This window comes from Lepus europaeus, chromosome 9 (genome assembly GCF_033115175.1).
Source record: "Lepus europaeus isolate LE1 chromosome 9, mLepTim1.pri, whole genome shotgun sequence".
NCBI lineage: Eukaryota > Metazoa > Chordata > Mammalia > Lagomorpha > Leporidae > Lepus > Lepus europaeus.
The window spans coordinates 125,698,007-125,719,353 of record NC_084835.1 but is presented as its reverse complement, the minus strand read 5'-3'; the positions used below and the strand labels follow the sequence as shown (position 1 = coordinate 125,719,353).

Here is a 21,347-nt window from a genome sequence, read left to right as displayed (position 1 = left end):
TAATTTCTTTAAAAAGGATTTGTGTATTTGAAAGTCAGAGTAAGAGAGAGAGAGGCAGAGACAGAGAGGTCTTCCATCTGCTGCTTCACTCCCCAATGGCTGCAGTGGCTGGAGCTGGGCTGATCCAAAGCCAGGAACCAGGAGCTTCACTCAGGTCTCCCTGTGGGTGCATGGTTCCCAGCACTAGGGCCGTCTTCTGGTGCTTTCTAAGGCACGTTAGCAGGGAGTTGGAAGGGAAGGGGAGCAGCCAGGACTCAATTTGGTGCCCATGTGGCATGCTGGTGGCAGCTTTACCCAGTACCCCGCAAACGCCAGACCTCAGGGTGAACTTTTATTTGTGTAGTGATGTAGAAGTCAGACAGGCTGCTGGGCGCTTCACTGTGTGCGTGTGGAAATGCAGAAGGCATCCCAGCACCATTTGGTGAAGACTCTGTGTCTAGTTAGTTGTCATGTGTTCTTGTCCAGGACCAGTGGCCCACAAGCCTACAGGTGTCTCTCATTGGTCACCTCTGCCTGTCTTTGTCAGTGCCGCACGGTAAGGACGCAGGAACTGGGAGCGCGAGGTCTGCGGCTTGGTTCTTCCTTGTCAAGATTCTTCTGGGTACTTTGGGTCTTTCACACTCCTGGGTAAATGTAGAGCCAGCTGCAGAGAAGGCAGCCACGACTCGGCTTCCTTGGCTCTGCCTGTGAGCTTGGCGAGGGCTGCCGCTTAACAACAGTGAGTCTCCTGGTTTAGAACAGCGAATGCCCTTCCGCTCCTTAGATCTTGAAGCTTTTTCAGCAGTATTCTGTAGTTTTCAACATGCAGGTGTTTTACTTCTTTTTAAAATATTTTTACTAAAAATTTTATCCTTTTAAATGCTATTATTAGTAAAATTATTTTCTTTATTTCATTTTCAGATTATTCATTCTTGATTTAATGTGAATATCCTCTTTTTTTTCTTGGACAGGCTACCTAAAGACTTGCTGATTTTGCTGATATTTACAAAGAGCTCACTTTTAGTTTTGTTATTTATTGTTTTCTAGTCTCTCATCTACTTGTTTCTGCTCAAACCTTTATTATTTCCTACTCTCTGCTAGGGTAAGTTTGAAATTATTTTCTGGTTGCTGGTGTCAGGAGTTTAGGCTATGGTTTGAAATGCCCTCTTTAAATACAGGTGTAAGTCTCTCTCTCAGCACTGCTTTAGTGGTGTCCTGTAACTTTTGGTTTCATGTATTTTATTTAATTTTCACCAGTCTCCATGTATTTTCTAATTCCCCTTGTGATCTCCTCTTTAGGTTATTGAGGAGTTTGTTTAATTTCCACATATATGTGAATTTCCAAAACTTTCTTTCATTGTTGGTTTCTAATTATTCCTTTGTGGTTGTGATATACACTTTTGTATGATTTCAGTCTTTTTAAATTTATTGAGACTTGCTGATTTAAATTTTATTATCTTATTTATTTGACAGGGAGAGAGGCAGGGACAGAGAGAGCTCTGTCCACAAGTACCTAGGAGCCAGAATTCACTCTAGGTTTCCCAGACGAGTGTCAGGGACCCAAATACCTCAGCCGTCACCTGCTGCCTCCCAGCGTGCATTAGCAGGAAGCTGGCACTGGGAGCGGACCTGGGATTCGAACCTAAACACTGTGGTGCAGGTGTACCACATGACATTGTGACTGCTGCAGCAAGTGCCACCCCCCCAAGATGGATTTTGATTATTTTTGGCAGTAAACACATCGCTTTTGTGGAAACGATTGAGAGCGATTCTTAAACAGTGATTGGCTGTTGGTGGTCTTGGGTTTCGACTGTTTTTTGTGCCCTTGCTGCTTGCAAAGTGGTGCCCCTTGTTGTAGCAACCGGTTCCCAAGCGTTGTTCGTCCAGTAAGCACTTCCCAGAGCTCTCCCCTCATCCTGAACAGACAGAGCCAAAACTGTGGGGATCAGTTAGCAGGGACGGCCTTAGCCCGTTTTCTGTTGCTACAACAGCAGAGCAATTTATGGAGCAAGGGCTTGTTTTGGCTATGGTGCCGGAGGCTGAGCACTCTAGGTCGTGGAGCCTGGCTTCTGGCTGGCCTCCAGGTGAAGTGACAGAGCAGGCGGATGCGTGCAGACCCTGGGATAGCTCGCTCACTCCTGGGAGAGGTCCTCACCCATCCCAGAGGGCTGTGCTCCCAGGAGCCAGGCTTCTCCCCCTGCCCCTTCCTCCCAGCATCCTCTCAGCCTGAGTATGGGGGGGGGGGGGGTGGTGGAAAGGCAGAGAGGAGAGAAATGGTGAGCGAAGATGATGGACTGATGGACTGACACACCATTGTGTGCTGACTGAAGTATGGTGAAGTTTTGATTGACTAATAAGAGAATACAAATGATTTTCGTTTAGAGGTTGGTACACCATACTTTTGCATATTGGCCTTGATATTTTATGTTGGTCATCATTCTTAAGAACTTTAGAAGGCAAGACTCCCCCCACCCTACAATTTTTCTTAGCCCGTTGCAGGAATACTAGTTGGGGTCAGCTGCAAAGTACATAAATATTGTCATCAAAATAGCAGTGGGCAGTTTATCTAGCTAGATGCTTTAGAAAAGGAGTTATACATCTGATTTTTCCAATAACAGATGCTCTTAGACTTTTTTTAAAAGCTCGATTCCTTCCCTTTGTTTACCAGTTTTTCAAAATAAGGATTTATTTTATCTATTTGAAAGAGTGACACACAGGGACACACACACACACATTGATTGATCGATCTTGCAACTGCTGGTTTACTCCCCAGATGGCTGCAATGACTGTGGTAGCAGGCTGAAGCCAGGAGCCAGGAGCTCCATTCAGGTCTCCTGTGTGGGTGGCAGGGGCCCAGGCACTTGGGCCATCTTCCACTGTCTTTCTAGGTGCCCTAGCAGGGAGCTGAATCGGAAGCAGAGTATCTGGGACTCACAACGTGCTGATGTGGGATGCTGTTGTGCCACAATGCCAGCCCCTTAATGATCAGAATTTTACTGTGTTCTTTCTTCTCTGTGATTTCTTCTTGTTACTCTCAATGATTTCTGTCCTAATAATTTGTGCTTAATTATCTGCAACTTTGCTCTGCATCAGAAATATGTATATAAATTGATGTTAAAACTTTTTTTCATGGGTCAATTAAAAATTTTAAAAGTTTTTTCTTGTGGCCATAATATTCTTTTTGTTAGAATTATTTCTCAGGTTTTTTTTCTTTTAATTTGTATTTATTTTATCATGAGTTTATTCCCGAGCCATAAGCTTTTGCCTCTTCAGTTTCCTTTGAGATATCTCTTCTGTACCTCCTCCTCTCCTGATTCAGGAACAATTTGATCCTTTTCAGTGAGGATCATCTTGATGTGGCAGGTGGGGGGAGCTCACGTGTGGCTGATCTGACCATGGGCTCTGTAGGTCTGGCGGCGCGTCTTGGGGGCCTTGTTCACCTACCTGCATGTGCTCAATGACCAGGGACTCGACATCCAAGCCCTTCAGCTCGCATTGCTCTCTGCATGCTTAAGCATGTGCAACAGAAACTCAGCACTTTCTTTGGGCCACTGACCCTGTGTCCAACCCCATTGCTTGGCCTGGGCACATCTACCAACTCCGCCTTTGTACTCACGGAATGGCACACACTGCTTCTTTTTTATTTTTTTAAAGATTTATTTATTTTGCTTGAAAGAGTTACACAGAGAGAGAAGAAGAGGGAGAGGGAGAGAGAGAGAGAAAGAGAGGTCTTCCATCCACTGGCTCACTCCCCAGATGGCTGCAATGGCCAGAGCTGTGCCAATCCAAAGCCTGTCTGCTGTTGTTGTAGCGACACAAAACGGGCTAAGGCTGTCCCTACTAACTGACCCCCACAGTTTTGGCTCTGTCTGTTCAGGATGAACAGGGGCTGGTGCTGTGGCACAGCAGGTAAAGCCATCGCCTACTGTACCACCATGCACTGGAATCATGCCACTCCACTTCCCATCCAGCTCCCTGCTGATGAGCCTGGGAAAGCAGTGGAAGATGGCCCAAGTGCTTGGGCCCCTGCACCCACGTGGGAGACCTGGATGGAGCTCTGGGCTCCTGGCTTCACCCTGGCCCAGCTCTGGCTGTTGCAGCCATTTGGAGAGATTTGGAGAGCGAACTAGTGGTTGGAAGATCTCTCTCTGTCTCTCTGTGTAACTCTGCCTTTCAAATAAATAAAAAATGGCCAAGATGGTGAATTTTATGTTACATGTATTCTGTCACACTTTTAAATAAAATGAATAGATTTTTACGATACAAATTTCCAGCTTGAGCCATTATAATTATCAAATTACAAATGAAATGTTATTGCAGAATCTGATAATAATTATTAACCTTTCGAGGTAAACACTTTAAAAATCCTCCATCTAGTGCAAAGAGCCTGTTATTAGGTGAGAAGGAGGCGGCATCCGTGTCCCATTCTGTTCCACTCACCGTGTTTACATCAACAAAAGGAGCAGGAGATGGGGGAAACCTTCCAGTCCTTGGAACACTCATTAGGTCAGGTGCAAAAAATAAGTAATCCTAGAGTTGTTCCGCACTACAGTTGCTTTGAGAAGCTGTTAGCTGACAGTGCAATGGGGCAACTTTGTGTTTTGTCAAAAGCAAAACATAGAAAGGCAGTCACTGAGGGTTTATTGCCTGGTCATTAGCGCCATTTACTTTTTTGATTTTTGCTAAGAAGGCTGAAAACAAGAATTACATGACACTGAGTTGCACCTAGTAATTTCTTCATTTGGCAGCATCTTTGATCTGTATAGTGGGGAAATAAAAATATTGATTTGGTTTTTGAATAAAATAGATTATATCACATTTCTGATCTCTGTTGAAACTTTGGAGCTCATTCGACATATGAAGTGGAAAAGTCTCGTTATCAAACACAAACCACACTTGTTTCCTCAGAAAAAAGTCTGAATTCAGTTTTCTTTCCAAACTGACGTAAGACATTTTGAGGAAACTTATAAAAGCACTGAGAAGTAAACCGGGATGTGTTGCTAAATGCAGTTAAGATGGGGCATCCTGGGGCTAGTGTCCTCAGCCTCCTGGGGGGTGGGGGGCAGCCACATGGGACAGGGGAGGGGGAGGGGTGCTCCTGGTGGCGGGTGGGGGGCCCTAGGACTGCATATGAAAGTCAGGAATACTCTTCAGCAGAAAAGTGCTTTGGAAATTCGCACAGACAGGCTGTGTGGAGCAGCAGGACACAGCTTGTCCCTGAGCGCACCCTTCGTGATTTCCCTGGATGACAGAATCTGAAAGAAATCACACAACGTACACTGTAGACTTTTCCTACTTTGTCTTAAAGTGTGTGGAAGAGGCTTCATTGTCCACATGCTGTGTCTGCTGGTGGGGCACTGGGGTTATGGAACCCTAACCCTAACCCTAACCCTTGCCTCTGAGTGATGGGAGCAGAGCTCCAGGGTTTGCTCTGCACCCCTGGCAGCAGCTGGGGTGGAGCGGGGGCCTTCCCCACCCGCCCCGGCACAGCTGCACTGGAACCCCCAGATGCGGGTTCTGGAGCCGTGAGGGTGACTTTCCTCAAACCAGTGTTTCAGGCCGTCCCCTTGGTGGGTGCCTGGGGAAGCAAAGGGTGAGTTGAAAGCTGGGCTTTGGCTTTTGCAGACCTGCAGGAGATGCCCCTCGGGAGGGAGCAGAGAAGGGGGAGTGGTTCTCGCAAACCTGTCTTCACATTGGCTCTCTGGAAGTTGAGGTCTGAGGCTGAGCCCGAATGTGGCTCAGACCACTGCCCACTTCTAACTTGTTACAGATGTCGGTCCTCGGGCCGTGTCCCCGAATTCTCAGGGGATTCTGACGCAGCCCCTCACTATCTGAGATGATTGGCCCTTGATGCCTGAAGTCTTTTGTGAATGCCAGAGACGTAATTTTGTTTATTTTAGATCCAATATCCTGGTTTCCAGTCTGCTGAAGAGCACAGACTCTGAGGGACAGCAGCATGTCCAGGTGGTCAGAGGTCCTGTCCTGGTGTCCTGGGTGTCCTGGTGTCCTGGGTGACTGGGTGTCCTGGGTGGGGAGTCAGGTCCGTAGCCCTGTAGGCAGCTCCACGGCCCCTGGGTGTTTCCCAGAGCTGCGGCAGGGTCAGAGACCAGCGCCCAGTGCCCCCAGCCTGTCTCCTCTGGATTTGGGAAGCCAGGTTCCTTCATCTCTTCAGTTTCACCTCCACTGCTGGTGCCTTGAGATGTTGCCACTGGGCCTGTGAAAATGCAAGACAGGCGAGATTTCCGGCCTCGCCCTTAGGAGAAGTCCGGAGGTTTCATGAGCCCCGCTTCCCTCCTGCTCCTGGTCTTCTGAGGCCTCATGAGGGCCTGCAGAAGACACTGCGCAGGGGCCTCAGGAGAGGTGACCCCCCACTGTATAGCTGACCTTTGTGCTGGCTTTTCCTGTGACGCTTGACCTGCGCGTCCTCCGGGTGAGTCAGTGCTGGGGAGGAGGTGCCCCAGAGCACAGCTGCTGTGGCCGGCGAGGCGGCAGGCCTGTGTGTAGCGTGGACTGGGTGTCCTCTCTTTGGTGCGGTTCTCTGGTGCTTATTCGCCCTGTCTCTTGCCTTACAGTTTGGGGCTGAATTCCGAAGGTTCTCCTTGGATCGTCACAAGCCTGGGAAGTTTGAAGATTTCTATCAGCTGGTCGTGCACACCCACCACATCTCCAACGCGGAGGTGACCATCGGCTACGCGGACGTGCACGGGGACCTGCTGCCCATCAACAACGACGACAACTTCTGCAAGGCGGTCTCGAGCGCCAGCCCGCTGCTCAGAGTCTTCATCCAGAAGCGAGGTACCTCTGCCTGTGGTCCTGTGTTTGGTCTGCAGAGGAAGAGTAAAGAAATCAAAATTTGATCAGCACTAATCACAAAGGCTTAACATATTTAAGTGCCTTTCTAATCCATTAGTGTGATCTGACTTTAAATACTGAGGAAAAAATACTAATACTGATATGTTCAGTATTCTAAAGAGAAGTCATAAACCTGATGCCTTTAGCGTGGAGACTGGAGTTCAGTGCTGAGACTGGGTGTTGAGTACTGGGACTGTGTGGTCAGCATTGTGACTGGGGGATTGGTACTGTGACTGGTGGTCACTACTGAGGGTGTTGAATAAATACTGTGACTAGGTGGTCAGTACCGTGACTGCATATTGAGTACTGTGACTGGGTGGTCAGTACTGTGACTAGGTGGTCAGTACTGTGCATATTGAGTACTGTGACTAGGTGTTTAGTACTGTGACTGGGTGGTCAGCACTGTGATTGGATGTTAAGTACTGTGACTGGGTGGTCAGCACTGTGACTGGGTGGTTAGTACTGTGACTAGGTGGTCAGCACTGTGACTGGATGTTGAATACTGTGACTGGGTGGTCAGTACTGTGACTGCATATTGAGTACTATGACTGGGTGGTTAGTACTGTGACTGGGTGGTCAGCACTGTGACTGGATGTTGAGTACTGTGACTGGGTGGTCAGTACTGTGACTGCATATTGAGTACTGTGACTGGGTGGTCAATACTGTGACTGCATATTGAGTACTGTGACTGGGTGGTTAGTACTGTGACTGGGTGGTCAGCACTGTGACTGGATGTTGAGTACTGTGACTGGGTGGTCAGCACTGTGACTGGATGTTGAATACTGTGACTGGGTGGTCAGTACTGTGACTGCATATTGGGTACTGTAGCTGGGTGTCTGCTCAGCACTGTGGTCGTGTGGCCGTTTGCAAGGTCAGTCCTGTGACTCCATGGTCAGCTTGTGGCTGGACATGAGTTCAGTGATGAAAAGCTGCAGTCAGTGGCCGCAGAAGGAGGCCTGAGGTTGGTAGTCTCTGTTTCCCGTCTTCTGAGGGCTGGGAAAGCCCTGTTAGCTCTGAACTGCAGCTCTGGGCAACTGGCTGTGAGTGGAATGACAGTATTGTTCATGTGAAAACGAACAAGGGCAGGCAGGGGTGCACCCGTCCACTGAGGGCTTGCCTGTGTCCAGATTTCTCCCCACGACTCCTCCTTGGTAGAACCTAGTCAATTCGGAGAACATTCTGAAAGAAAAAACTACGTACAGGTGAGGTTGACATTGAAAAAGTAGCATTTTTATAAATGGCCTACAGTGGTCACCCCTCCGTCCTGGGTGGACCTGCCGTGTATGCACTGACCCCGGAAGGGGCAGAGTGACAGGTGACACAGCCTCCTGCACACTGTGCTGACAGGGACCTGATGTTTGTTGCAGGAGGGACTCGGGGACCTGGGGATGGTGAGATGGACAGGAACCTGCAGATCCAAAACAGGCAGCAGCAGAAGGGCAGGGGGACTGGGGTCTGTGTGCAGGGGGCTGGGTGTGAGCAGGGGGCTGGGTGATAGCAGGGGGCAGGGGTGAGAGTAGGGGGCTGGGGTGTGAGGAGGGCTGGGGTGTGAGGAGGGAGCTGGGGTGTGAGGAGGGGGCTGGGGTGAGAGCAGAGGTCTGGGGTGTGAGCAGGGGGCTGGGGTGTGAGGAGGCGGCTGGGGTGTGAGGAGGGGGCTGGGATGAGAGCAGAGGTCTGGGGTGTGAGCAGTGGGCTGGGGTGTGAGGAGGGGGCTGGGGTGAGAGCAGAGGTCTGGGGTGTGAGCAGGGGGCTGGGGTGTGAGGAGGCAGCTGGGGTGTGAGGAGGGGGCTGGGATGAGAGCAGTGGGCTGGGGTGTGAGGAGGGGGCTGGATGTGAGCAGGGGGCTGGGGTGTGAGTAGGAGGCTGGGGTGTGAGGAGGGAGCTGGGGTGTGAGCCGGGGGCTGGGGTGTGAGCGGGGGCCTGGGGGTGTGAACAGGGGGCTGGGGTGTGAGCGGGGGCCTGGGGGTGAGAGTAGGGGGCTGGGGTGTGAGCGGGGGGCTGGGTGTGAGCCGGGGGCTGGGGTGTAATCGGGGGTAGGGGGTTGGGGTGTGAGCGGGGGCCTGGGGGTGTGATTAGGGGGCTGGGATAAGAGTAGGGGGCTGGGGTGTGAGTGGGGGGGTGGGTGTGAGCAGGGGGCTGGGTGTGAGCGGGGGGCTGGGGTGTGAGCGGGGGCCTGGGGGTGAGAGTAAGGGGCTGGGGTGTGAGCAGGGGGCTGGGTGTGAGCCAGGGGCTGGGTGTGAGCAGGGCCTGCGTGCACAAGCAGAGCTCTGCCGGCCGTGCCTGTCTGGGCGACGTGGGAAGCTGTGGTACCTAGTGTTCGGTTTCCACGGGGGACTGAGCCAGCAGCCGGCTGACAGTCTGCTCTGTAAACACTGTCTCTTGCTGTTTTGCTCGCTGCTCGATGGGAGGGACCACAGAAGGCTGTGACCTCACGTCAGATGGGTTCTCTGGCCTGAGATCACACGCTCTGCATCTGTGGTTCCTGCTGGGCCTGGGCGTCCTGCTGCCCCGGTGCTGCAGCGCAGCTGTCCCTTCCCCTCTGAGCAGAGGAGCTTCCCGAGTCCTGCGGGATTGCCGGGACAGCGGGTCCTTGGCTTCTCTGCCCCTTTGCATCCGCTTTGGCTGATGCAGACTTCTCAGGTTGGCTCTTGCTAATCATGTTGTGCTGCCCCATCCCGTTCTCTGCTTTCTTTCCTGGGTCCTCTGTGTTTGTCTGTCAGTAGCTCTCAGGACTGGCTGCTTGTCCATCTCCTGCAGACCCCAAAACCCATGGGTGGGACTGGTTCCATGTTCTGCGGCTCCCAAGGTGTGTGTGGTGGTAGCTGCAGATCACATGGGCATACCGGCTTTGCTGTGCTGCCTGTGGGGTGGGCTTGGAGGGCCTGGCCGAAAGCCTCTAATAGGTGCTGAGCAAGGTCCCTCTCTGTGGTTCCCTGCAGTCGAGGTGAGCGCGGGGGGGTCCTGGGTGTTGTGTGCATGGCCGTCTGCTCAGCTTGGTGTCGGAGACCCTGCATCCTGTCTCCCTGAGTCACCCAGTGTGGGGCTCTGAGTCTCCCGTGTGCCAGACAGGTGCTGCTGACCTGCCTCTCCTGGAGACCCCAGCTCTAGGACCGGGCCACACCCACTGGGCGCCCGTGTGTGTGGCTGTAAAATCAGATTACAGCCTCTGTGTCTTGGGCAGTTGTCAGGGTTAACAGGAAAATGTTCTGATGTCGGTGGAACTGTCTTTGATCTTTGCGTGGTGAATCCTGTTGGGGAATCAAAGGGCTCTTCTCCAAATCCTGAGTGGTTTCACTGTAAACACGACCACCCCTGAGCGGGGAGGGTTTGTGGCAAGCCGGACTGCTCCCCGTGGAGCAGCCTGGTCTTGAAGGTCCCGGTGTCCACTGGGGCTGGGCAGAGGCGAGCTCCCTCCACCTGGGGAGGGTTTGTGGCAAGCCGGACGGCTCCCCGTGGAGCAGCCTGGTCTTGAAGGTCCCGGTGTCCACTGGGGCTGGGCAGAGGCGAGCTCCCTCCACCTGGGGAGGGTTTGTGGCAAGCCGGACGGCTCCCCGTGGAGCAGCCTGGTCTTGAAGGTCCCGGTGTCCACTGGGGCTGGGCAGAGGCGAGCTCCCTCCACCTGGGGAGGGTTTGTGGCAAGCCGGACGGCTCCCCGTGGAGCAGCCTGGTCTTGAAGGTCCCGGTGTCTGCTGGGCTGGGCAGAGGCGAGCTCCCTCCACCTGGGGAGGGTTTGTGGCAAGCCGGACGGCTCCCCGTGGAGCAGCCTGGTCTTGAAGGTCCTGGTGTCCGCTTGGGCTGGGCAGAGGCGAGCTCCCTCCACCTGGGGAGGGTTTGTGGCAAGCCGGACGGCTCCCCGTGGAGCAGCCTGGTCTTGAAGGTCCCGGTGTCTGCTGGGCTGGGCAGAGGCGAGCTCCCCTCCACCTGGGTTGACACCCCAGCTCCATGACGTCATCCCTGCCCTGGGGTCTGAGGTGTCCATCACTGTGACAGCCACATATGCTGTCATTAATAATTTTCCGTACACTGACATACCTTATTTAAATATATTTTAAGGGAAAATTGTATTGCTGTCACAAATGTCAGCCTTCTAATACATGCTGAAGTAAACCCACAGCTGTGTTTTTAAAAACAATCTATTGGCCAGTGCCACGGCTCACTAGGCTAATAATCCTCTGCCTGCGGCGCCGGCACACCGGGTTCTAGTCCCAGTTGGGGCGCCAGATTCTGTCCTGTTTGCTTCTCTTCCAGTCCAGCTCTCTGCTGTGGCCGGGAGGGCAGTGGAGGATGGCCCAAGTGCTTGGGCCTTGCATCCGCACGGGAGACCAGGAGGAAGCACCTGGCTCCTGGCTTCGGATTGGCACAGTGCGCCGGCTGTAGTGGCCATTTGGTGGTTGAACCGACGGAAAGGAAGACCTTTCTCTCTCTATCTCTCTCTCACTGTCTAACTCTGCCTGTCAATAAATAAATAATAAAAGAACAATATCTTGTCCCACACTACACAAGGACGCTGTGATAAAACCATAGACCAGGGCTGGTGTTGTGGCGCAGCAGCTAAGTCGCTGCTGGTAGTGCTAGCACCCTATGCAAGAGCACCATTGGAGGCCTGACTTCCAATCCAGCTCCCCGCCAATACACCTGGGAAAGCAGGATAATGGTGCGAGTGCTTGGACCCCTGCATCCCGGATAGGAGACCCAGTGGAGCTCCCGGCTCCTGACTGCGGCCTGGCCTAGCCCTAGTTGTTGCAAGCATCTGTGGAGTGAACCAGCAGATGGAAGATCTGTTTCTTTCACTCTGCCTTTCTATTTTTTTTTTATTATTATTATTTATTTGACAGGTAGAGTTATGACAGTGAGAGAGAGAGAGACAGAAAGGTCTTCCTTCCGTTGGTTCATTCCCCAAATGGCTGCTATGGCCGGCGCTCCGCCGATCCAAAGTCGGGAACCAGGTGCTTCTCCCTGGTCTCCCACGCAGGTGCAGGGGCCCAAGCACTTGGGCCATCCTCCACTGCCCTCCCGGGCCACAGCAGAGAGCTGGCCTGGAAGAGGAGCAACCAGGACTAGAACCCAGCGCCCATATGGGATGCCGACGCCGCAGGGGGAGGATTAACCAAGTGAGCCACAGCACCAGTCCCTCTGCCTTTCAAATAAATAATTTTTTAAACTACAGGCCAGTATCCCTTATGAATGTAGATGTGAAACCCCTCAACGAAATACCGGAAATATGGAAAACGTGTCCACACAAGAACTTCCATGTGAACGGCCTTGCAGCAGCGTTCACGCTGGCTGGAAGGTGTCCACTGGCTAATGAGTGGGTGCGCAGTGTGTCTGCATACACGGTGGGCGGTGTTCAGACACGCCTTACAAACCTGTGCAGACAAACCTAGACCTGTGAAATGAAGTCAGCCACCTGCAGACCACAAACTGAGTGACTGACAGCTCGTCCTCATCGCTGGGGTGTTTGCGGTTCTGCCCGGTTGCTGCAGTGTGTGGGACTCCCTGTGCTCTTGTGGGGGTGGCGAGGCCTCGTCTCCATGCACTCATTCTCGGCCAAGGTTGAGCAATTCAGTGATCTGCTCTCACTTCAGCTCGCACCATAAGCAAATTCTTTCATTTTTATGTACTTGTTTCCACGTGTCCTCATTTTGTGCTGCTTTTTGGTGATCTCTTTAAAATATCTAGCTTATTTGGAAGACAGCTTCTACCAGTTGGTTCACTCTCCAAATGCCTACAACAGCCAGAAGTGGCTGAAGCTGGGAGCCAGGAAATCAGCCCAGGTCTCCCGTGTGGCTTTTAGGCACCCAAACCTGTTGCCTCCCAGGGTGTGCGTAAGCAGGAAGCTGGAGTTAGGCGGGAGTGAGCTGGGACTGGACCCAGGCACTCAGATATAGGATGCCAGTGCCCAGGCAGCATCCTAGCCACTGGTGGTCGTGCCGGTGAACACGGCTCCCACGCGTGGTGCCGTGGTACTGCCTGGTGTCCCTCAGCACAAGGAGGTCGTGATGCACCTCCCGGAGAAGAAGGTGCTGTGTGTCAGACGTGAGCTCTGCTCAGGCGTGGATTATGGTGCCGCTGGCTGTGGGTTCAGTGCTGATGACGGCTCGATGCATGTGACGTGTGGTGTCAGGACAGAAATGCACAGTAAACAAGGCTAAGGTTGACAGGCGGTGACACTCCAGTGACCAGAGGCCTGCAGGAGCCTCACCGTGTATCTTCCCAGGAGCTGGCCCACCGCTCCTGGTGACTTTCACAGAGCAAACAAACCCACGTGATGAGAAGTGACTGGGTACAAAACCCAGAATGGGCAAATCCGAAGTCACAAAGGGTAGGTTTATGCTTGCCAAGATCAGGGGAGGTGGCATTGGGAGGTGCAGGAATTCTTTTCGGGGTAAGATGTTGTGGAAGCAGCGACCTCTGTGGACAGCTCACCACTGCCGGATTGTACACTGGACGGTGAGGTTTGTGAGAGGACATCGTGGTGACACTGCTGGACAATAACACACGGGCAGGGCTTGCCCACCGATGGCTCCCCTGCTGTGCAAGGCCCTGGCTAGGCTTTCCAGGTCTCTCTCCAACCTTTATTTCTAAGGCTTAGACACCCTTAATATGTGAATACTTTTAAAATTAACATATTGTCCAGAATTTTTAAAAAACCCATCTCCTTGTCTGTGCTCTTGTCCTTTTTCTTTTGTTAATAGCACAAAAGGTGGGTAAGTGATAGAGGTTGATTTGGGTCCACGGCTGTGGTCTGAGGCTTAGGGACCTCAGCTGGCCAGGGCTTCTCCCAGCAGAATCTGAGCGACTCAGGAAGTGCACAGCCTCTGGGACTTCTCACAAAGTCCTGAGGGCTTTGTCCTCACCCTCCTCAAACCTGACACTGAGGATCAAGTTTCAACAGGAGCTTTGGGGAAACCACAGCCCCAGGTGTGAGTGGTGCCCAGGTGGGGCTCTCTTGTGTCCTTGTTAGCCAAGCAAATCACACAGCACTGTCACTGTTAACCAGTGGACATCAGATATTTTCACATCATGTGATGGTTGTATCTAAATATCTTAGCATTGATAGTAATCATTTAAAAATGGAACATACTGTCACTGCACTAATTAGAAATCATGGGGCTAGCATTGTGGGGTTGTGGTTAAAAGCTGCCACCTGTGACGCTGGCATCTCACACGGGCGCTGGTTTAAGTCCCGGCTACTTCACTTCCAATCCAGCTCCCTGCTGATGGCCTGTGAAAAGCAGTGGAAGATGGCTCACATGTGGGCCCCCACACCACATGGGAGACCCAGGTGGAGTTCCTGGCTCCTGGTTTCAGCCCAGCCCAGATGTTGCAGCCATCTGGGGAGTGAACCAGTGGATGGACGCTTGCTCTCGCTCTCTCCCACTCTCTGTTTGTAATTCTGATTTTCAAATAAAAAAAGAAATCATGCATAACATTATATCACACTGGTACTTTAGCATTCCTGTAATTGTCTCCAAAGTAATTTATTTCCTCTGTAATCTCCTGTATTTTATTTTAGGCCTTTAAGAACGTTGTTCACAATCATCAGATGGAGAGGAGGTCTTGGCACACACAAGGCCAAAGCTCCACTGTGAACAGGGGTTTGGGGCTCAGATAACAGCTCACAGATGACCTGACTCGTGTCCTCAGACCTGCTCAGGGGATGTTTTTTTCTCCTCCCTCCCTTCCTTCCTTCCTGACAAAGGGAGAGAGAGAAAGAGATAGTGCATCCACTGATTCACACCCCCGATGGCCTCAACAACCAGATCTGGGCCAGGCTGAAGTCAGAAACCAAGAACTCCGTCTGCGTCTCTCACATGGGTGACGGGTTCAAGTATTTGGACCACCTTAGGCTGTCTTCGCCTTTGATTCATTAGCATGAAGCTGGATCAGAAGCGGAACAGCTGGGACTCAGACCAGCACTCTGATGTGGGATGTCTGGGAGGCAAGCTGCGGCTTAACCCGCTGCACCATGGTGCCGGCCCCAGGGGGTGTTCTTTCTTTCTTTTATTTATTTATTTTGAAAGTCAGAATTGGGACCTGGCCATGGCTCACTTGGTTAATCCTCTGCCTACAGCGTCGGCATCCCATATGGGCACCAGGTTCTGGTCCTGGCTGCTCCTCTTCCAGTACAGCTCTCTGCTGTGGCCTGGGAGGGCAGTGGAAGACGGCCCAGGTGCTTGGGCCCCTGCACCCGCGTAGGAGACCAGGGAGAAGCACCTGGCTCCTGGGTTTGGATTAGCACTATGCTGGCCATGGCCGCCATTTGGGGAGTGAACCAACGGAAGGAAGACCTTTCTCTCTCTCTTTCTCTCTCTCTCTCTGTCTATAACTCTACTTGTCAGAAAAAGAAAGAATTAGGGAGGGAGAGAGAGAGATCTTCTGTCCACTGGTTCACTCCCCAGATGGCTGTAACGGTAGGAGGTAGGCCAGGCTGAAGCCAGGAGCTTCTTCCGGGTCTCCCACATGGGTGGCAGGGGCCCAAGCACTTGGGCCATCTGCTGCTGCTTTTCCCATTAGCAGGGAGCTGGATCAGAAGTGGAGCAGGCCGGCGCCGCAGCTCAATAGGCTAATCCTCCGCCTGCGGCACCGGCACACTGGATTCTAGTCCCAGTTGGGGCGCTGGATTCTGTCCCGGTTGCCCCTCTTCCAGGCCAGCTCTCTGCTGTGGCCCGGGAGTGCAGTGGAGGATGGCCCAAGTTCTTGGGCCCTGCACCCCATGGAAGACCAGGAGGAAGCACCTGGCTCCTGGCTTCAAATCAGTGCAGTGCACCGGCCACAGCGCGCTGGCCACTGCGGCCATTGGAGGGTGAACCAACAGCAAAAGGAAGACCTTTCTGTCTCTATCTCTCTCTCACTGTCCACTGTGCTTGTCAAAAAAAAAAAAAAAAAAAAGTGGAGCAGCCGGGACTCGCACCCAGGCCCACATGGGATGCCAGCATTGCAGGCAGCGGCTTCACCCACTGTGCCCCAGCGCCAGCCCTGGGATGTTTTCTTAAGGAGTAGGGAATATTTCTGCCCAGGGCCTGCACTTCTGCCAGCTTCTTGCCTCTGCATGTATTAGGCCTGAGCTGTCATCTTTCCAACGTGACAGTTGAAAACTGAGCTGCTTTTCCTTGGGAAATGTCAGTTGTCATTCTGCCCTGCACTTTCATTTAGGTCAGAACAGCAGCTCTCAGAAAGAAGTGGTCATAGTGGGTCTTGGTTCGCATATTTGGGTCACACACCCGGCAGGTGTGAAGTTCCCAGTTCTCTGTTGCCCTCCCTCTGCCTCACCTCCCCAAGGGTGCAGGAATGTTCTGGGCATGGGCCCTAGCAAGAGAGTGCTGGGCAAGACCAGCACAAGGTACTTGGAGTCGCTGTTTTAGCAGAAGAGACAGGCATTGTGGCACAATGGGTTAAGCTGCTGCCTGCTGTGCCGACATCCCATATGAGTGTTGATTTGAGTGTCAGCTGCTCCGCTTTCATTCCAGCTCCCTGCTAATGCACACAGGAGAGCAGCAGAAGATGGCCTAAATACTTGGGCCCCTGCCACCCACGTGGGAGACCTGGTTGGAGTTGCTGACTCCGGGCTTCGGCCTGCCCCAGCTCTGGCCGTTGTGGCCATTTGGGGAGTGAACCAGCAGATGGAAAACCTCTCTGTCTCTGTCTCTCTCTCTCTCTCTATCTGTAACTCTGCCTTTCAAGTAAATAAGTAAATCTTTAAAGAAGCATAGAGAGGAAGTACACACTGTTTTCACCACCAATCCGTGAGATGAATTGTTCAGACACCAGAGTACCCTACGGTGTTGTTACTCAGCTACAGACCCCAGCCCAGAGTGACAGGTAGATTAGATAAGTGGCCTCCCTGGGCAGGAAAGGACACGGATTCCCAGGGTGAAACCGACCTCCTCTTAGAGTTTGAGTGCAGTTGGAGTCCTTTGAACTACCTGCTTTTAAAGTAAATATAAATGTTTCACATTTTTAAAAAAATATTTATTTATTTATTTGAAAAAGTAAGGGAGAGAGGGAGAGAGAGATCTTCCGTCTGCTGGTTCACTCCCCAAATGGCTGCAATGTCCAGAGCTGGGCCAGGCTGACACCAGGTGCCAGGAGCCAGGTCCCAGGTCCCAGGTCTCCTACGTGGGTGCAGGAGCCCAAGGACGTGGGCCATCTTCCACTGCTTTTCCCAGGCCAGGGAGCTGGAATGGAAGTGGAGGAACAGCCAGGACTCCAACCAGCACCCATATGGGATGCTGGCATCACAAGTGGCGGTTTTACCCGCTATGCCACAGCACCAGCCCCAAATGTTTCATATTTGTGTGTGTCTGTTGAGAACTGTTTTTAACATTCTGGGCATTCTTGTGGGTTTCTAGAATAAGGGCAACACATTTGTAAGCTTTTTGCTTTATCAGAAGTTGCAGGAAGGGAGAGTTCCTAGAGAAAGTAACCAAGGGATATTCTTCCGAATAAAAGCACAGAATGACTGAGAACTGGTTATAGACAGTGGTGGCATTCTGAAGTACCCAGGGTGTACATACGCTCCTTGGTTTTCCTTGGACTCTTGTATGAGGAGGTGGAGGTGCTGTTGGCTTGAGCTGGGGTTCGCTCCTTAGCAGGCACCCGTGTCCCTTCCTTGTGTTATTCTCTCTCCTCAGACTGCCGCCTGCGGCTCGAGGCGCTGTGTGTCTGGGGCAGGAGGAAGGCTGACTCAGCCTCCGTTCTGTCCCTCTGCTGTGGGAACAGAGTGGGGACCTGGGTTTATCCATGAGACGCATTAGCTTCTGCAGTTGCCATGGATTCCTGGAAGTTGGTGTGTTTGGAGGACTTACATTTTGAAAAAAATTTTCTTAAAGAGACAAAAAGACTCCCACTGCTTCACCGTGGGAATGTGGAGAGCAGAAATTCCTGCAGCCGCAGGCCCTGCGGTGGGAATGTTTGGGGGAGAGAATGTGCTGATGTGGCTCTCTACAAAGAAACAAAGCCAGGCACGGGAAGCATCCAGGCTGTCCTGGAGCCCTCCACACAGGCATGGTCAGACGGTCAGACGTAGAGCCCGGGGGCGGGACCCCTGCTAGCCCGTGGGGAGGGGAGCAGAGCTGACAAGTCTATTCTCTGATGGCCCTGGCAGACACCTTGAGTGTAATGGTCAGTTTGTGCCACCTGAATTGAGACTATTCTTTTCTTTCCTTTAGTCGTATATTATTTTATATGTTCAAACCACAGAGTATTTGTAATTTAGGCTCTTGTGTTTTAAACCCAATATCATAAACATATCCTGCCATTAAGCTCTTCATAACACTTTTTTTGTTTTTAAAATGTCTTTTCTATTTATAATGTTTGTATCAGAAAGTTCAGGCGTCCCCAAGTACACTGTGATGAAACCAGCCCAGTGTTCGCCGTGGGTCCTCCAAGTGAGCTTTTCTGCCGCTGTGCCTCCCCCCTCCCCACACCTCCGTGCATGTCACCACGTGTGCCCCACTTCCGGAGCCCCCTGGCCCAGTAAAATTTATTTTTAAATGTTCCAGATTTTCATTAGTATAAACGTTGTGCACTTCTGTAGACTTGTCAGCTTCCCTCTTCAGGATAAAGCAGTGGCGAGTTCTTGTCAAATGAAGAGTTGTGTGTACTTTGCCAGTGTCCCTTTCCTTATCAGGATGTTAGGGTAACATTTGAATTGCTTCTTAAAAACAAATGCATCTTTGAGGTCTGTCCCTGTGTGGCATGGCGATTCCAGCTCCTGACTGTGGCTCTTGAACGCCACAGTGAAGTCCAGCCTCACACCTGGGCAGCACAGAGCTGTTCCAGACACTCGGCCACTCCACGCCACAAGGGGATCCACTGAGATTTTCACCAGTTTCGTGGACGTCCTCTCTGCCAGGCCTTGCTGTGTGGGGAGCTGGCGGCCGGCAGTCTGCCCTGTGGGGCAGAGCGGATGCTGCGCTCTCGCAGGTAGTTTGCTGCTCCACAGCCGGGGTGTGTGTGGCTGGAAACAAGGGGTAATTGTGTGAGGCCTGACACTTGCCGTACACGCTCCCCAAGCTGACAGGAAGTGAGGTGCAGTGTGGGGCTTTATTCTCGCTTTTGAGCCAGTGGTCATCTTGAGCCATCGTGTTTGGTGTGTAGAATGCTTGCGTTGCAGCATTTGCCTTGGAAACAAATCTTAATCAAAATGCAGTGCACTCCTCAGACTGCTGTTTCCAGGGTGGTTGGGGTTGGTCTAGAAGGGAGGAGCCCCCCGCTGTGTGCACAGGCCCTCGGCCACGTGGAGGCTGCTCATAGCCACCCTGCAGGTGCCTCCCACGGCAGAGCGAAGCCTGGAGCCAGCCTGGCCGCTGTTAGCGCTTCCTCAGTGGGGTGCGTGCACCCCGTATCGCTCGTGGATTCACTAAATGCTCAGGTGGCCCTCCTCAAGTCTGTGCACACATCAGAAACGGTTCCTGCTCTCAGCTCCGGTTTCTACTGAATGGATAATGCGAAGTGAAGGAAATGGAGAAGTGGTTTCAGAGAGTGAAAGGGCTGTGGAGAAACCAAGCCTGCTGTGGACGGGCAGTGTCTGGGGTGCTTGAGCAAGGCGAGGGGGCGCTCAGCCAGGTGCTGGGCTGGGAGGGTGAGGCTCTGCGTGCCTGCAGAGGCGAAGCAGTCCCCTGGTCCCTTGTCCAGGAAGCTGGGGGGTGTTCTGCACCCACTCAGGCCCATCATGGCTTCGCACTCCAGACTGCACGTGCAAGACGTGTACTCCTGAGGAGCAGGAGACCGACCACGTGGCTGTGCGGTGGGAGGAGACCGGCCACGTGGCTGTGCGGTAGGGGGAGACCGGCCACGTGGCTGTGCGGTGGGGGGAGACCGGCCACCTGGCTGTGCGGTGGGAGGAGACCGGCCACGTAGCTGTGCGGTGGGGGGAGACCGGCCACCTGGCTGTGCGGTGGGAGGAGACCCGTGGCATTTGGGGCGGATGAGCTAAAAGTCCGTTGCAGCGTTTACTAAGTATCATCAAAGCTGCTGGGGTGAGATGTGCTGGCCCCTTGGCCCCTGGCAAGCCAGGGGTTCAGCTTGGGCCCTCCAGGCCCTTGTGGGGCTGTAGCCTCAAGTGTTCATGGGTCATGTACCTTCAGTGCAGAGATTAGCGCAGGTTCCCTGGCTGGGGGCAGCTTGCAAAGTTCTGGTTCTTGTGTCATTCCCCTTTGATCTGGATGTGCCTATGTGGGTCAGACAGCCCTAACTTCACCCCCACAGGACGTAGAGCCCCCCGTGACAAGCAGCTTGTGGGCCACCATTCATGATAGTCGTGGCTTCCCCTTACTGAACACAGAGTGCAGATGGGCACTGCCTGGGCCCCTGGTGAACAACCCTGCACTCTGAGCTGCTGAGTCCTGGGGACACCTGGCCAGGCCATGTCTCCTACTTTTGAGGAACCTGCAGCCCCACAGGTGAACCTCCTGGGAGAAGAGTGGTCCCCAGGCAGTGACACTGTGCTGGACTTGGGAGAAGGCATTGAAGTTTGGCAGAGTCCCTGGTGCTTTGCAGGGAGGTGTTGCCGGAGCCGAGCATGGAGACTGTGAAGGAGGGGCAGGCAGACAGCATGTTCGGCGGTACAGGGAAAGCAGAGTGGGGTTAGCTGAGCGGCAACAGACCCAGATGTGTGTTGGGAAGAGGTGGTGAGCGGCAGGGCACCTGGCAGCCCCATGAGAGTCTGCAAACAGTAGGTGCCGTGAAGGAGTTAAGAAGTCTGGCAGAGGACGCTGTGGGTCGGCGGCCCCAGGCTGGGTCACGTCGGAAGCCCTGCAGAGGAGAGGCACTGGAAGTGGTGCAGGAGCCGGGACCAGGTGGCCTTCTTGGGAATCTGAGTTGAGAAATCTTCGTTGTTTGTAAAGTGACTGGCTGGAGCATCTTTTTTGGAATGGAGAAGTAGCTGATGGATGTTGACCACAAATTGTATTTCACTGAGCATTTTGCATGCATTTGGGGCATCTTTGCTAGAAAGAGGACCAGGGTACTCAGAATAATAAAGTTCTTACCTCCTGGCCAGAGGCTGTCCCATGTAATTCACTCCTAAGCTGTGAAGTGTAGGGAGCTCTTTATAGTCCAAATCACCAGTAATTTTGAATCTAGTTAAATGCTGTTCTGTTTGAAGGGAAATTTTTTGGGGGGTGGAGGGGGTGGGCAGGTGTTAGGTATTGAGCAGCTGTTGGGGGCAGGAACTGGGTGGGGTTGGGAGGTGTTGGGGGCAGGTGCTGGGTGGGGCGGGCAGGTGTTGGGGGGCAGGTGTTGGGGGCCACGTTTTGGGGAGCAGCAAGTTACTGACACTTGAGATGCACACATCCCTTACTGGAGGGCCAGTTTGAATCCTGGCTGCTCCACTTGCGATCTGGTTTCCTGAATGCTTTCTGGAAGGCTGCAGATGGTGGTTTGAGTGCTTAGGCCCCTGCCATCCAGTGGGAGGCCTGGGTTGAGTTCTGAGCTCCCGGCTTCAGTCTAGCCCAGCCCTGCTTGTTGTGGGTGTTTGTGAGTAAACCAGCAGACGTAAGATCTGTCAGTCT

General features: G+C 52.8%; 1 protein-coding gene across 1 annotated transcript in view; it reads left to right on the top strand.

Moving 5' to 3' along the window:
- PARD6G (par-6 family cell polarity regulator gamma) overlaps positions 1–21,347 on the top strand; it is a 75,337-nt gene that overhangs the window by 19,397 nt on the left and 34,593 nt on the right. Inside the window, exon 2 of the mRNA XM_062200321.1 lies at positions 6,552–6,774. Coding sequence (XP_062056305.1) covers positions 6,552–6,774 — 223 coding nt within the window. The remainder of the gene's footprint in view (positions 1–6,551; positions 6,775–21,347) is intronic.